At 42.9% G+C, this 16174-nt stretch overlaps 1 protein-coding gene across 2 annotated transcripts in view; it reads right to left on the bottom strand.

The window, feature by feature from the left end:
- Positions 1 to 16174, bottom strand: part of CACNA2D4 (calcium voltage-gated channel auxiliary subunit alpha2delta 4) — a 133039-nt gene that overhangs the window by 84979 nt on the left and 31886 nt on the right. Inside the window, exons 11-19 of one of the 2 annotated variants that reach the window (XM_054067771.1) lie at positions 15853 to 15966; positions 14720 to 14798; positions 12531 to 12664; positions 10716 to 10733; positions 9396 to 9473; positions 8026 to 8106; positions 5560 to 5634; positions 4527 to 4613; positions 1192 to 1263 (exon numbers count right to left, since the gene is read on the bottom strand). In XM_054067771.1, coding sequence (XP_053923746.1) covers positions 1192 to 1263; positions 4527 to 4613; positions 5560 to 5634; positions 8026 to 8106; positions 9396 to 9473; positions 10716 to 10733; positions 12531 to 12664; positions 14720 to 14798; positions 15853 to 15966 — 738 coding nt within the window. The remainder of the gene's footprint in view (positions 1 to 1191; positions 1264 to 4526; positions 4614 to 5559; positions 5635 to 8025; positions 8107 to 9395; positions 9474 to 10715; positions 10734 to 12530; positions 12665 to 14719; positions 14799 to 15852; positions 15967 to 16174) is intronic. The other variant, XM_054067780.1, reaches the window with a different exon arrangement.

Raw genomic sequence — 16174 nt, 5'->3', positions numbered from 1 at the left:
ATTTGGGCATCCCTGCTCAGAAATACCCTATTGCAGAGAACAGATGCTCTCTACAGAGTGACGTGGAAACAGTACACAAATTTTTAATTTGAGTACTTATAGTAATTATTATCACTAGTGGGGCTCTAGTACTTGTGTACCAGAAATTATATAAGACAAAAAGGGCACAAAAGTAATTGCTGAACTGATTGGACTGAAAAGTGTGCAGGTATTTAAAATGTAGATGTTGCCAATGTGCAGCAGAGGAGGGGCAAAGCCTTTAGGTACCTGATAGCTGCAAATGCCAAAAAGAGAGTTTAGTTACAAGATCTAGTAGTACAACCATTCAGAGGAAATGGAGGGGTGTCTTCATAATGAAATGGCATAATTTCAGCAGTAGTTGTGAGGAGTCGGTTTGTTGGAATTGGTGCGTGCTGTGGCTCAGCATGTGAGCAGTTCAGCTCTTGCTATGAAAAATGGAAAATTTTCCTGAAATATGGAAGATTTCTGGGCAGTATAACTTGCAGGACTCTGGAATACTTCCTAACAGGAAATGATGAAAGCCAAAATCTTTAGGAGAGTTAAATAAACGTGAATGAAAAAGTACCAGTGAATGTAAATGCAGAAGACAATTTTGCACTCATTCCAAGGGAAGGTGTATAACCCCGCATTAGACCTGGTAGGAAACATTGAAAAGTCTCCATTTCACTGGGACTTTTCATAAAATGTCTGTAAATATTTGCATAGAAATTTAATCCTGGACCTGGATAAAGAAAATCATATTCTGACAGAGTGGGGGTCAAAGTTGTAATGAATGTGTTTAGGTAAGGAAAGGGAGCTGAAAAAGAGCCTCCAAACCTTGTTCTGTCTAGGTCAATTCAGCATAGCCTTCCCCATTCTAAACTCTTGAAGATCTCCAATTCATTTCACAGCCCTATAAACAATGAACAGCAAGCTCTTTGACTTTGTGTGGACAAAGTAGGGAACCGTGAGACGTTTCCAATACCTTTGCAAGAGTAGAACGTTGGCAGTTGTAAAGAGCTCTTCTAAGGATGCTCTATTTTATGTCTACAGCACGTTAGATACATGGTGAAACAATAAAATCCTAACACTCAGAAATGCTGAGTATTAAAACCTCATCCTTCATGGTTCTTCAGCATCCTTTTCCCATCCCCTCTCTTGTGTGACCTGAATAGAAGGATAATTTCTTACCCCTTTATCCACCGGGACTTTCACATCCATAGAGAGGTAGCCCGTTTCCCCATTGATCATGGCAGTTCTCAGCTGCAGAGGTGAACAAGATCAGTATTAGTGTCTCCAGGCAGGGAAGGACAGGAATTAATAGAGCTACTTGTCTTTAATGTACAGGAGCTGGCAAAAAAGGATGACTCTATGTGTCGCCTCCTGCCATCCCCATCCTCTTTCTTCTTTTAAACTGAAAACCTATTCTCAGTGGACAGGATCCATGTTCAGGCAGGCTGATAAGTGACACAGAATAATAATGGCTTATGCTGATAACTTGTTGATGTGCCTCTTTTAGTGAAAGGAAAGGATCCGGAAGATATGACATTGCCAGTCCAAGTTTCAGACTTCACCTTTGGCAGCCAGAAAGTCATTAGTGCTTTTAGAGCTTGGAAGAGGAGACACCCAAGAAACTCACTAACTTCTCCAGACTGCTTCCAAAAATCTTGGACATATTCTTTAACTGATTGATAAATTATAGTCTGTATCCAAGCACTACTTCTGAGGTGCAACAAGACAGCTGTTTAGCACCGCAAAGCAAGACCATGGGATAGCAGGGTAGGTGGCAAGAAGACCACTTTATTCATCTAGGTTCCGAAGGCAAACTGTCATTTTCAGTGACTCCCAGCCTCTTGCAAGAAGGAGCCAGGGAATTTTTCCACAACTGGCTTTAGCTTTCTGTGGAGCCTGCCAGAGCATATCAGGCTATTTCTTCAGCCTGGATAGAAAAAAAAAGGTGGGAAGTACCTTATTCATTCACTCAAATTGCTTCCTTACTTCCAGAGACAGGCCTCCATTCAGGTGCTGGCCAGTCTCAACTGCATTTGCTTTACAAACCATAGTTCTGTATATTATGGCTGTTTGATGTAGGTTATTTAGAGACCTAGAATATAAAATTTGTGTTTCCCAAGGCCCACGTCTTGGAAATCAAAACACTGACTAGTACTATTACTGCTTTTTGTCTAAGAACATTTGACCTCCTGCCAGAGCCACAGCTTACTCTCTATTAGTCTGACAGCCTGCAGCATTTACTATGGGTTCAGTTCAGATATTGTTGTTTCATCCTTATATTCTTCCTGAGCGTCAGGCATCTGCTGTTGCCTCGTAAGGCAGCAGAGAAGTGAATCAGTGGATATTCGAGATCTCCCCAGCTCCAGCTAGTCTGCAGGCAGGGAACTTGTCCTGTGCCCAGCCCCCAGGTGACAGTGGCTATAGGTTGGTGGCACAATCCAGGCTTGCTGCTTCTTCCCCAACAGCTTCTCTGGCACTGAATAATCAGTTACAGTCCTGGTGTCTGGGAGCCACCATAATGCTCTGTCCCTTTTAGGCAGGACACATCTGGCAACAGCTGGCCTCCACTTTGAAAAATGCGTAGAGAGTTTGGATGAAAAGGTTGTCTGGTGCATGGCACTCATTTCTGACACCCCAAACAGCAAACTCTTCTGCTCCAGGGCAATGAGTCTGTGCGGTCTCCATCACTGGCGGTGAGAGGTGGTGACTGCTTTTCCCTATCTGTTGTGTAGTTTCAAACCAACACAGACATACAGTTCACCTGAGGGGTCTCACAACATCTAGGTGTTTTGCCACTCAGTTTCAGCTTGCTTCTTCCTTGCAGGCTAATTGCTTCTTAATGATTCTGTCAAGGCTGTAGAAAATCTGTTTGGGTGACAGCTCCTAGAGAGCTGGAAAGGATTTGTTGAAACTTCCCTTTCCCCCTCACACTGAGAATATGCCTGTGGTGCTTTACAAGCAAGCCCAAAGTTCCTTGCTCCCCAGCTACAGATAGTACTACTGGTATTTTCCAGGGAGTGCCGTCTTCCCTCCCCTAGATTTCTTTTTAGCAGCTGGCTGTATTACACATCATTAGCACTTGGGCATATTTTTCCAGTCTGAATTTGCTGCTTATCAGTGTTGCTGAGATTATACTGCAGCTGATGTTGAGTCTGTCATTGATCTAATATCATAGCTGCAAATCTGAGTGTTGAAATGTTGGCAGTTTCCTGCTGCAGTGGGTGTATCTTGAGAGTCTCTAGCCCTGCTGAAATCACACTGCAGATATCGTTTGCATCACTGAATGTCTTTATACCCTCAGTGACTGCAACCTTTCTTTCTTCTAGAAGATGCAGCACAGGAACACAAACTGGCTTTGGTTTTCATGCCTCTTTTGACATTTTTTTCCACTGGATAGTTTTACAGATAGAAACCTCACACTTCGCATCAAATTTGCATTCAGGTATCAATGTTAAAGCTGTTGGGAACCTGCATTTTTGTGTTCCCACTTCATGTAAAGACTCCTATTTTTAATCTTTCTTTCCACGTTTCCCACCCACTCCCCTCACATTTGCTCTCTCAATTTGCCACTCTTGCACTTCCCAAGTTCCTTTGGTGTGGCCCTTTGTGCTTGGCCTGCACCGGCAACCATAGCTACTTTGATCTCCTTGATGGGCAGTTCATTTGTCCTACCTGTTTAAGTGGATATCTATAGCATCAGATCCGTTTATCTCAGCAGTCTCCCCTGTAATCCAGAAGCATATGTCCCACAGCTAATTCTATCTTACTCCAAATTCAGTTCTTATCTTAGTAACTTAAGTATCTATACTCTCCTAATTCTTCTGAGTAAAGGAATAGCAGCCACAGAGAAATCTCTCTACTTTCTCATTATATCTGCATTCCTAGTTGCTCCACAATGCTATGTGCAGCTGTTGAAGTGCACACTGTTTCTTGTTTATCACTTTTTAATAATTTTGCTTGAAAGACAGTGGAAAAAGTATTTTCTGATCTTTTATCTCTGGTCAGCTATTGATTTCAGTGCCTCCACACCTGTGCAATAAGGCGGTTTATGGAAATCTGTTTTTCACAAGTGTCTAAGTCCATCATCCTCTTTATCTATTATGAATGTCGACTGCAAGCTTTAGTTTCTTTTTGAATGCACTTTCTTCATTGTTGCAGATCTCATTGGTAGAGTGGATTCAGCTATATCTCACATAGTACAGGTATGGGTAATGTCATGGGATGCTGCCACACTCCAAGCTATCTTGGCTTTGTATTAAGGCAGCATTTGGGCCAAATACGCACAGACTGGCTTCCTGGAGCACTCTACAAAGTGCTTCCTTCCTCCCAACAGCACTTTCCCGCACTATTCTACAAGAAGGAAAACTCATACTGGGAAGGAAGACAAGCGATCTGTAGGGGAGTATAATTCTTGCCCTCTTGTAGACTTGCTTCCCCACCCCTTCCATACAGGCACACAAAGTAATTGAAAGAAGGAACTAAAGAAAAGGGTAAATTCACTTTCTGATACTCACTATTTCATCCTGGTCTTCCCATTCCACTTCTGAGAGATCTACGCTGTTGTAGTTTGGCTTAGGCTTCAGTTTCTTTCCTTCTTTATACTGGCATTTATTAAGACAACAACAACAACAAAAAAGAACCACCCAAGTAAATGACTAGAAAACTTCCTAAACTAACTCTTTAAGAATTGACATCTAATTTGAAAAACAGAGGTGTCTCATTCATTCTCTGACTGTTAAGGCAGTGTTTGGGTTCAAGTGCCTTCTTGGTCCCATGCCATGTATTTCTTCATGCAGGCAGTGTGGGGCTAGGACAGCACAGGTGGGAGAGGCTGTTCCAATAGTAAGGGACATGCAGAAACTTGGTTAAACTTGTAGATAAAGATTACAGCCTCTTTTATAGTATATTCTTCTAAATAGATCAGTACAATACATTTGCTTTCAGGAAATAATTTTTTTCCCCCAGCTAAGAGTGTAATCCCATTAACAATGTAATACCAGCAGATCTTTTCTGATGGGGATGAGGCTATGGCTCCACTGATAGAAAGGTAGGCATTTCACTAAGGGCTAACTGATGCAACAGAGCTATTTCCCTGTAATCATCTGTGTGAAGGAAAATGTGTGAAGCAGAGTAAGAGAGGCCAATTTTAGGTGGAGGATAAAGCAGTGCCTTTGCCTAGCTTTGCCATGCCCCAATCTGGAAACACTGATTGTCCGTTCTCGTCACCTAGTGACGTAAGCACCAATGCCTTTGCCTCCCTGTGCAAAGCTGCCTTCTTGAAAACAGGTACCATGAAGATTTGTGGTGACAAATACAGCCCTCCCCTGCTCTCTCATGGAGTACAGACAGGTTACCTTACACTTCATACATGTGTGTGTGCATATATACCTCTGTGCACGTCAAATTGATTTCTCTGGCCCTCATGCTTCTGGATGCCTTTTTGTCTGAGTCTGGTAGCCTTTACATCTTGATAAAATATGAGAAATCATTCCTGAAAGCCACCGTTTCCAAGTAAGCAAAGGTTATCAAATTCACAGCTGTACGTACCAGAGGACGGAGGTCTGGATGTGAAAGGATGTAGCCATTATTGGTGTTCAGAAAGGCGTATCCATGGACACCCAGCTGGAGAAAGAGTCGTTAGAAGAATTAGTGCTTTAGCTAGAAATACTGCTTTGTAACGGGTGCCACTTATGCCTTGGCACCACTGATATTGAGAAACATTTTCTTTTTAAAGGTATTGACCAGAACAAAATTTTATCCATCCCAAACCATTTACCTCCAGATCTCTGGCCACTCTGTCTGAGCAGGCTGACTATGCTTAGAAGCATAAAAGGATGGGGAGGTAGTTGATTTGTGTACACATTCAGATAAAGATGCTCTCCTAGAGTCTGATTGTCCTTATGGACAATTACTACACAGAGAGAGAATAAGCCTTCCACAGCAGGCGCAGAAGTGCTGCACATAGTGGTGGCAATGGTGGTGAACGTAGTAAACAGTATGGAAACAGTGGTGATAGGTCTTTATGCCTTTCACTACATATGCACAGCAGTGAATGAACAAGTGAGTGTGAATCTCACAGATGGCTTCCTTGGAAACCTGGTCAGTTTTCAGAGGAGCTCTGCATTATGTTTCATTGTTGGCAAGACCAGACCTATCCTACGCCAATTGTGCAAGCCTGTAGTCTTAAAATGCTTTCTAAGGAACAGCAAAATCTAATAAGAGCAGGCACTGGCTAACCTGATCTGCAAGATGTTTCTGAGAGAACAATTACTCTGATCAAACCCATATATAAAATAAATTCCAGCTAAAGTCTGAGTTGCTCAAAACCTATTGCACTTGGCAGAACAAGAGGTGTCTCAAGGAAAACAAGAATGGCTAAAGTTTCTATCTCCAAAAAAATGTTGCAGCTTTATGTTCCTGCAGAGACAACACTGGAGGGATAATAATAGGAAAGTGGGTAGGTAAGTAATTTACAATCCCCCTGTGCCTTTTTAGAGGGAATGGATTCTGTGTTTCACACACCTTGGATCAAAACTTTGGATTCTCTGTGTGTGAAATGTTTTCACAAAGCACACTAAGCTCAGCTCAGTGTGGCAAGAATCAATCCATGATATTGGATTGGGACTTCAGCAAACTTCATTGTTGTTCTGTTAAGGCTGAAATTTCCCAGCTCAGTAAGTGTGATCATAAATGTAACTCTGGAACTGCTCCTTTGTAACCTTTATACCAGGGTATTCAAGTTGAAGATCCCAGGTTTCCAGACTGGACTGGAGTTGGAAGATCTGGGAAGTCGTGTCCTGCCTCTGATGTAAAGAAATCCTTCAGATGATTTTACCATCTTCCCTGGCACTGCTTGGAGGAAATACCAGTGTCTCCCCTTGGCGCAGAAGAAAGATTATTGTGACACATGGTCTTTGAGTGATGTGGAGGGAGTTGAAAAGGTGTTAGTCTTATAGTGAAAATAAACATGTATAAAAATTGAAGCTCATGGACAAAGTTTCCTCAGACCCAAAACAGCTAGCTTTTGCATGTGCCCCCACACTCATAGTCCCTGGGTTGCTTGAAGGATCATTTCCTACAGCTACATGTGAATGGTCTGCCCTGCATCCGTATCTGGAAGTGCCACATAAATTCATAGCTTCTGATAGCACTTTCAGTGCTGTTAGGCTTCAGAAATCAGATTTTGGACAACTACCTAGCTGCTAGTAGTTGTCTGATAGTTACTTAAGAGAAATGGAAAACTTTAAATGATTTTGTGGTGATCCTTGGATTCGCTTGCTGTCTTCTGTGCAGACTGATCGAACAAAAGGTCACTGCACAGAATTTACAGCAGAAACAAAACTAAACGGTGGATCTCATGTGTGTGTGTTGCTACAGATGAACATTTTTTTTTTGATATGTTGGACATAGAGCTAATGAAAAATTGCTGGACTAACAATTCTGAAGGGCAAATATGATATCTAGGTACAGCACAGGAGAGTAAGAGCCAACTTTCTGTACACTGTCCTGCCAAGAAATCTTCATGGTGATCTCTAAAAAGAAACCTCTAGGCATGACTGTGGAGTTGGCTCTCCATAGTCCTTTCAGTCCTCCATTTTTCTGCTAAGAATATTGACAGTGAAACTAGTTTATTTTTTGACAGCTGGCATGGCAGATTTGGTCCACTGGGAACTGGATATATAACTTTAATTCTTCTAAGATGGGCTGTCAGATCTATATAATCTCTGAGGGATCTAAGTTGGTGACCATTAAGATGCAAAATCTCCATGACCTGTTGCCAGTCTACTAGATCACCCAGTCCTTGTGTTTCTGAAGCAGCCTAAGAGCTTCTAGTAGTGAGTAATTTCCAGTGTGCTAGCTATGTAGAAACCACACGTCATCACATCCAGCACCTCTTGCCTTATGCTTATAGTTCTTCCTAAAGGCAGAGAAATAATCTTTCAATCATATCTGTGGAAGAATGACTGGTGACTTTGCTGTGCAAAATAACAAATTACATTATTTCTGTCTTACCTTATACCGTGGAGCAAGTTTTAACAGCTCCCTCAGTGGCACATCGGAGCCCACCACACCCAGGAGAATGCCATGAGATCGCTTAAAAACAAAGGAGAATCCATTTTTTGAAGAAAAACTTTGATAGCTCTCTAATGGAATATACATCGAATATACATACATTGCCTTCCTACTAGTGTTTCACGTGATCTCTCTAGGCTGGTATGGATATGAATTCATTCAAACCAACTAACATAATTACTCCGTTGTTTAGGGAGAGGAACATTTCTACCCAGTACTTGTCAGCATTTCTCACTATGATTCAGAATTAATATAAAATTATGACAAGTTTTGAGGGCAACCCCCTGTATTCAGTATGTGCAAATAACAGTAAGGGCAAGTCAATCATGCAAATTAGCATGGATGCATAGCTAACTTGGGCCAATTAAACTGAACATCAAGTACAAAATTGTTAACCATGGAAAAAAGAATGCAGGAAATGCGGAACTCGTCGTTTAATAAACATCTGGGTGGCATGATGGAAAAATGACACACAGGCTCTCACTGCAGCACTGTGATAATACAGTTTAAGGCCAGCCTCAAGTGTAGAAGGCAGACAATTGTTTGTAGGACCTCAGGTGTAGAGTTTATCCCTTGTACAACAATGGTAAGTACCATCCATCATTTTACAAAGATGTTGAAAAACTGAAAATGTTATGGAACAGTGGAAAAAGGTTTTCAAAACCCAGAGGAAATGCCCTGGACGTCTAGATCGTTCAACTTTTGTGTCTCATCAAAAGATAGACAGGTTTGACTTTATTGCAGTGTAGAAGATGCTTCCCAGGGCGATACCAAAGGGTACAGGCTTTTTAGCAGAGAAACCATTATGACAGAAAGGTGAGACCAGGAAAACTGAAATTGGAACTTAGATGCCAATTTTTAATGGAGAGTGAGAAGCCACGATGGAGAGCTTAGGGATGGATGTCCTTCAGTGATACTTTTGCCAAACACAAGTAGTTAGGCTCATGAAGGACCATCTATATGTAATGTAAAGGTCTGCAATAAAATGCACAGACTATACAAGGTAATGATCTCTTCCAGCTTGAAACTTTATGAGTCTGTGAATTAGGCTTAGTTTGAAATTGGAAGGGATGAAACAGGCAGAAGTGTCATGCTTAAGGGGTATTTGTAAGAAATATCATTGAAAGGAAATGACAGGCTATCATTCTGACAGATAAATTATCAGCTGCACACCCTGCCAGAGGTCTACCACCGTCCCAAATGACCAGTCCTTCTTTCAGAAACCCATTGGCTATAAAAACCCACAAAGGTCTGATGCACCTTTTCCCCTCTGCTGGCTGGAAGGAGAGCAAAGCCTGTGATGTACTCACCGTCTCATTCTTTTTGCTGAAGACTGGCATAGCCACTGTTGTCATGAGCAACAGACTTTGAGCTTGAGATGCAAAGAGCTGCCACAGAGCAATGAACCGTGTGTTAGCAAATGCAATACCACAGATAACTCGAATGAAAGGCACTGGAATTCCCAAGGACCCCAGATGCTGATTACAATTAGCCACCTCCTTGCCTCCCACCCCCCCCCTAAAAACAGATGGCAGCACTTTTCAACACTCTGTATCCAAGAGGATGACAGGGATGATGTAGGGTGATGAGCATGAGATGAAAGCCAGTGAAATATGTTGAAGCAGGAGACATTAAAGAACTGGGAAGAGATGGGAACCTGCAGAAGCAGTGGGAAATTTATACCCACCACGCACTGGAAGTGTAGACATGAGTACTTATGCAACAAGTGTAAAAAACACCAGCACAAGGAGAATAGAATAAAGAAAAGCAACAAAAATCACAAACGAGATAACATATATATTGCAAACACATGAATACCACAAATGAGAAATACCACAGGCAAAAATCTAAAGGGCACAAATGTACACAGAGCTTTCTTATATGCAATTGTTACTCAAGCATCTAAGCTTAGGAAAAACAGAGACAAAACCCACGACCCAAACAGATACAACATGGTGAGACATCTCTACGGGGGATACAGAACACGCACATACATTGGGGTAACAGAGGCTCTCAGTACTGCAGAAGACAGATGCTCTAAAAACACACAAGAAAGGACGTAGAACAGGCAAGACACATGCAAAGGAGTCTCCCACACATTCCTAGCTAGAAAAAGAACCTAAACCCTCCATGCCAGTAGCATTTCCCTTCCACTTCTCATTTGGTCGAGTAATTAGAAAGAAATAACCTCCTTTCTCCATTACTGTATACACACTAGGAGCCACTCCATAATCTATGCAGTTGCTTGACAGAGATTTGAGCCTAGTGTTTTGAGCTACTGGTCTGGATGACCCTTTGTGGAAAATTCCCATTCACAGGAGCTTTCACAGTAACACATAGCAAGTAAACTTCTCTGGCACTCACCAGACACGTGGAAAGAAAAGATCCAGTGAACTAAGCTACTGCACAACACAGACAGCCCTACCTACTCTGAACCAACAGCACAGCACAGCTCTCCAGTACATCCAGCATTTCCTCTCCTCTTCTTGTCAGTGTAAGATGGTTCATTCAGTGCTGCACCTCCCAACCCCCTCCAGATGTACAGGCCAGCTGTGGCTGTGAATGCTGGCACTGACACAAGAACTGGCACAAGGGAAACAACGTGCTCACAAAACACAGGGTGAAGTTACCTCCTCAGACTGTGGCAGCTAGTGAGAGACAGGGATGAACAGATGAGCGAATACATGAATGGAAGAATGAATCAAAGATGGGAGAGGTTGGGGTTGAGGAAGTGAATGGCAAGCCAAGGAAAGAGGTAAGAAAAGTGATGCAGCAAAAAAAGTGCAGCAAACAAATCCTTGTGGCTGCTTTGGGAAGCCTGATCCCATACACCCATGCCAGGGACAGCATGCCTGCTACTAAAGTGAACTTCCTGGGTAGTTAGCAGCATTTCTGGAGGTTTTGCTTAGCTTAGCATGCTTAAGTACCATGTCCCCAGCTCTCACCTGGCACAGTTCCTGCAGCAGAAGACAATCCCCACATCATCCTCATGGAGCTAGTGTGCCACAGCTGCAGCCTTAATGGTCAGCCACAGCACAGAGGCGGGGAACAGTCGCTTCCCACAAGAGCATAACTCCTATGCACGATGATGGCGCAAGCCTGGCTGCTTTGGAGGTATTTCTTAGGGTTCGTGTGGTCTTACCTTTAAGCACAGCATCAAGCAATGCCACATGGGACCTGGACTTCCATGTTCCCTGCTACAAAGCTAAGCTCAACCCCTAATTTGACTCCAACACACAGAGAGTTCAGGTCTCTCACCATGGATCTTAAACCTAAAAACTGTGCGTTCTCTCCGGCTCCTTTAGGGCTGTGGCAGACACCTTAAAGCTGCTGCTGGCCAGATTGGAGCCAGTAGCTTCAGTCCCACAGTGGGATTCTGTATGGAAACCTTCTCAATGTTTCTAGAATATATTTCCCGTCAGGTAGTGTAAACAGTCCTGAGACCTGAGGTTTGTTTCTGGAAGAGGGGAATCAGGAAGAGATCAGCTCTAGCTGTCACAATTATGCAGACACTTCTCCGTGGCGTAGAGTCCAGTGTAGGAAAAAAGCTATATCTCCCTGAAAGCACAGAGAGCCTCAAAAGAAGAACTATAGCTTTCTTTTTCTGCAATGTAAACAAGGATGGAGACAGAAATTGTGGAAAGTCTTCTATTTGGGGAAGTGCAGGGGAAAGCTCCTTCAGTGGTGGTCTACTTCCTTCCCTTCACTCCTTTGGGTTTTAAAGCTGCCTTGGAAACACCACATTTTAATAGCACCTGCTCATGGTCCAGGTGTCTTAATTCTTCCTGTAGGGCAGGCCTGAGACAAAGCAAGGGTCATCAGAAATTCTGACCATCTGGTCCTTTCTTTCCCCTTCTAGAAAGTCTGATTTGTCCTTTACCCACAGGGCTGAGCACAGGGCTGCTGTGGTGCTTTTAGATCTTGCTAGACCGAGGAATGAAAGAGTGAGCCTGCTTCCCAGACTGAGATCTATATGGTTGAATGGCAAGCAGCATGTTGTTAGCTACTGGACTGAAGGAAATAAATTTCCGTGACCTGTATCTTGAGCTGTAAATAATCTTTCCTGTGAATAATCCTTTAGAAGGTAACCTGCTTTCACAGGAGTACTGCTTAAGTCATGCTGTGTCTGTGTGATTATTCCTGGGCTCCTGGGTCACTGCAGATTCAGACCTGAGTCTGCATACACATCTCAACTCCAGGAGTGAGCAGAAAGAAATACTGTCTGTCTCAGCAGAGCCAGAGACCTGTATTTTCTATCAATCAACGAACTCTTGGTTTTACATAAATTTCAGGTCTATATTTAGATTCCGATACATGTAAAATGTTTAGATGGGAAGCTAGGACAAGATATATATGCCTAACGTACCAGCTAGGTGCCTAACACCTTTGTCGGTTTGGCCCATAGGCCTTACTGTTAACTAAATATCTGTGCTGTAGGTCCTTACCGCACTGTCCATGTAGGCTTCGGTCCAAATAATGTCGTGATCATGGTTGATGACCATGGGGCGGCTGAGCACATGCAGGTACTCCATGACGTTCTCCTGGACATCCGCCAGTGTGGAGATTTGAGTGTAGTAGCCTTCATGGAGAAACAGAGGTATGAGTCACTCTGATAATGTGTCTTCTGTATTTTTAAATGAGTGTCCATGCAAAGCTAGAAAACTAGATGTCAAAGACTGCATCTACCCAGATGGTTTATCTGCTTTTCACAAAAAGTGCCTTGATGTGGCTTGTGTGCACAAGCTTCAGTGGATGTGCGTTTCTGTGGCAATCTAGTTTCAAAGCACTATCTCTGTTCTTCCCAAAATACTTGGACCAATGCTCAAGACCAGAGTCTTAGTATAACCAGGATTGTGCCAAGCAAAGTAAAATGTTGCTCTAGATCTTAGGAAAAGCCATCTATTAATCAGGCTGTCTTTGGTCTTGAAGGCCAAAGATATACAAACAAGGTATTCCACCAGGCTACTCACCTGCCTGGTTTTATTTTAAGCCCAAACTCTCAACTTTTCTTCCAGGGTTTTCCAAGCACTCTTCAGTCTGCCTAGTTTTTAAATCCAGCTACTTCTGTCTGCCCATTGGAAGCAGAATGTAAAAGTGCAACTTACTTATTTCCAGAGCTTTGTCCCTGCAGATGGACTCTTAGCAGTCTTAACTACCACAAGAAGTACAGGGGAAAAATGTTTCAAGTTATCAAATGGTCCTCAAATCTAGCTGCTTAACTGATTAGAGATGCTAACACGGCGTAATGTCACAAGAACCCTTGTCATGCTTCTCACCACATAGAAATGATTTGTTGTACTTGGTATTGGATGGCATATACCAGATAAATAACTTTTGTTATCACTAGGAAAGCTCTGCCGTGTGAATGGGCTCATGAGCTTTGTGATGTGGAAACAGATTTAGTGTGCTTGAAAACAAGGACTACGAGAGCTATACAATATGTTGAAAGAGGAGAACCAAAATCAGTGAGCCTTCTGCAGACCTCAAGTCTAGTAAGTGAGAATTCAAGTGCAAAGAGCATATTTTTATTCCCAATTTGGTTATTCAGGAAAATCTGTTCTCACATTTTATGGTGAACCAACAGTTCCATGAATTTCTTGTCACTAATCTAATGGCTGAATATGCAATCTGAAATCCACGGTTTTGTTTCATCCACCAAAACCTAAAAATGTTACCTGTGATTTGTAGTGCTAATAGATGAATGGTTGAGCCTAGAACATCCCCAGCTCAAAGACATTTTGCCAGCAACTCGTCTGTCAGTTATTTTTAACAACAAATGCACCCATACATTTTGTAGTGGGATGGAGCCACTGCTCAGACAGGAAGGAGTCAATATACCTAGCTAGTTCAGCCCCCATCTCCGGTTTTCTCTTCCTTTCCCTGTTTAAGCGGTATACTGATGTAGCAAGCATTGCTGATTATCTCCAGACACATAGAGGCCAAGTCATGGCCAAATAAGGTAGCCTTTCCCCCCTCCCCCCCCTTTCCCCCCTTCCTTTACCCTTGCAGACTCTGTCAGGGCTAACTGGACTTTTTATCTGACCCCAAAATCATAGAGGTGACTTGCCTACTCTGAATGGATTTCCCCATTCATTCCATTTCATGCCAGCTAGAACAAATATTATTGTTGGGGTGGGAGTAACAAGCTATTCTGGTACTTCAGTGAAACCACTGGCACACAAAGAATTTGGCCAGGATATGGAGGTAAACCTGCAAACCTTGTGAAAAGTGTTCTAAAATCTTCAAAGAAGAGATGTTCATTTTACATCTCAGCCAAAAGATGTCAGGCTTTCTGACAGAGTTGGGTTTTGACAGATTGTCAAAAGTCAGCAACTGGGACACAATAAGCACAGGGACTTAGGTGGACTATAGCCAGCATGAATCTCGGTCATAGTGTCCCTTGGCACCATGACAGGAAAATGTCGCGCCTCAGCACGGAGAACTTGTGTTAGTTGGACACAGGTACACTTCATGTGGACTAGCAGGGTCTGGTTTTTTCCCTAGTTTGTCTTCCAGTCGAGGGCTCATGGGCCCCAGCTCTAGTGGGGAAGACTCAGAGGGGTCCAGGGCCCCATGGGTGCAGTCCATGTGTAATGTGTGTGATGGGGGTAAGGGAACCATTCTCATACAGCACCTTTGTTGTTGCAGGCAATCCATTTTACATTGGGGGCAAAAGTGACTTCCCGTCCAATGAGGTAAGTGAAAACACGGACCTGAGAATAGAAATTAAAAGATAGAGGCATTAGGCTGTAATATGCTACCAAATCCAAGTGGCTGAGGTTTGGCATCCTGCTCTACACTGATGTGAAAGCCTGTTTGTGGCACAGAGCAATAGCTCTGCCTTCACATGGAGACAGGATCTTCTTGCTCCATTTGTTTCACATTTTATGAGCTGGAACTTCATTTCCAATTACAATAAGTTTAGAAAGCCAAGTAGCACCCGAGATCATCTGAATAGCAAGGCAGAAGTGCAAATGCTGTTTGATTTTATGATAGCAGCTCTGCCAGGCCCTCAGCAACCACATGCAGAGAGGTTTATAGCTCACAGGAATCCTTTACCCAGGGGAACAGCTGGCCACGTGAATAATTTAGAGAAACCTTCACCATTTCTCTTGTCTTTGACCAACAACAAAAGAGCCAGTCCTGAAATAAACTGCTTTAACAGCTCCATGCTCTGGTGTCTCAGTAGGCTGCTTCTCTCCCTTTGTGCATTGTTGCTAGCTGGGATGAAGTAAATAAATAAATAAGGAGGGTTTAGGATAAGCCTCAGTCTACTCCACTTTCACAGTCTGCTCTGCTACTACAAGCCTGTAATCACAGACCTCAAAGTAAATAGGGCTGAAAGGTACCTGGAGAGGTTGTTTGGGCTGTTCTGCTACCCACCATAAAAACTGGGAAAAGAAAAATCTTTCCCAAACAGGACTGAATGGGATTAAAATTCTTAATATAAGTGGGTTTTTTAATTTTAAAATACTCAGCTCAGTCTTTATCATCTTATCAGGAGAATGTTTTGATTGCCCATTGGAAAATGAAGTATATGAAAAAAAACCTGCACAGATATCCATTTGTGATCCTACGACCTCTAAAATCACTGCAGCAGGCTCCTGCTAGGCTGCTTTCTTTTGTGTTTACAGCAGGATGCATGCAGGTATTGGAGGATGTGCATGCACAGCTCTGCCTGTCATCCTGGCTCATGCTCTTCTATTCCCACCACAGCAGGGTAGCACCTTTCCTTGCCCTTCTTTGTTTATCACTTCCCAAACAAACCTTCCGATCTGGCCAGTTGTATTTTTCAAACACAGCTTCATAATCCTCCACTGCTCCGTCTGTGATCAGCATGATAGCTTGGTTACACAAGCCTCCTTGACCGGCGTCTCTGAACTACGAACAGAGAGGGAGAGCATTAGATGTCTCAGCACAGGCCATTTCCATGTAATTGCAGCATATTTATTCATGATGGGCCAGACCCTGACTTCATATCGCAAACCCCACACTGTGCTCAGAAAGAGCTCCGCTTAAAGAAGGACTATGTGTGTATGCTGCATATAATTTTTTTTTATTTATACAACCCTTCCTGGCACATGTGGAC

Source organism: Cuculus canorus, chromosome 1 (genome assembly GCF_017976375.1).
Source record: "Cuculus canorus isolate bCucCan1 chromosome 1, bCucCan1.pri, whole genome shotgun sequence".
NCBI classification, from domain to species: Eukaryota; Metazoa; Chordata; class Aves; order Cuculiformes; family Cuculidae; genus Cuculus; species Cuculus canorus.
This window is presented reverse-complemented; position numbering and strand designations above follow the sequence as displayed.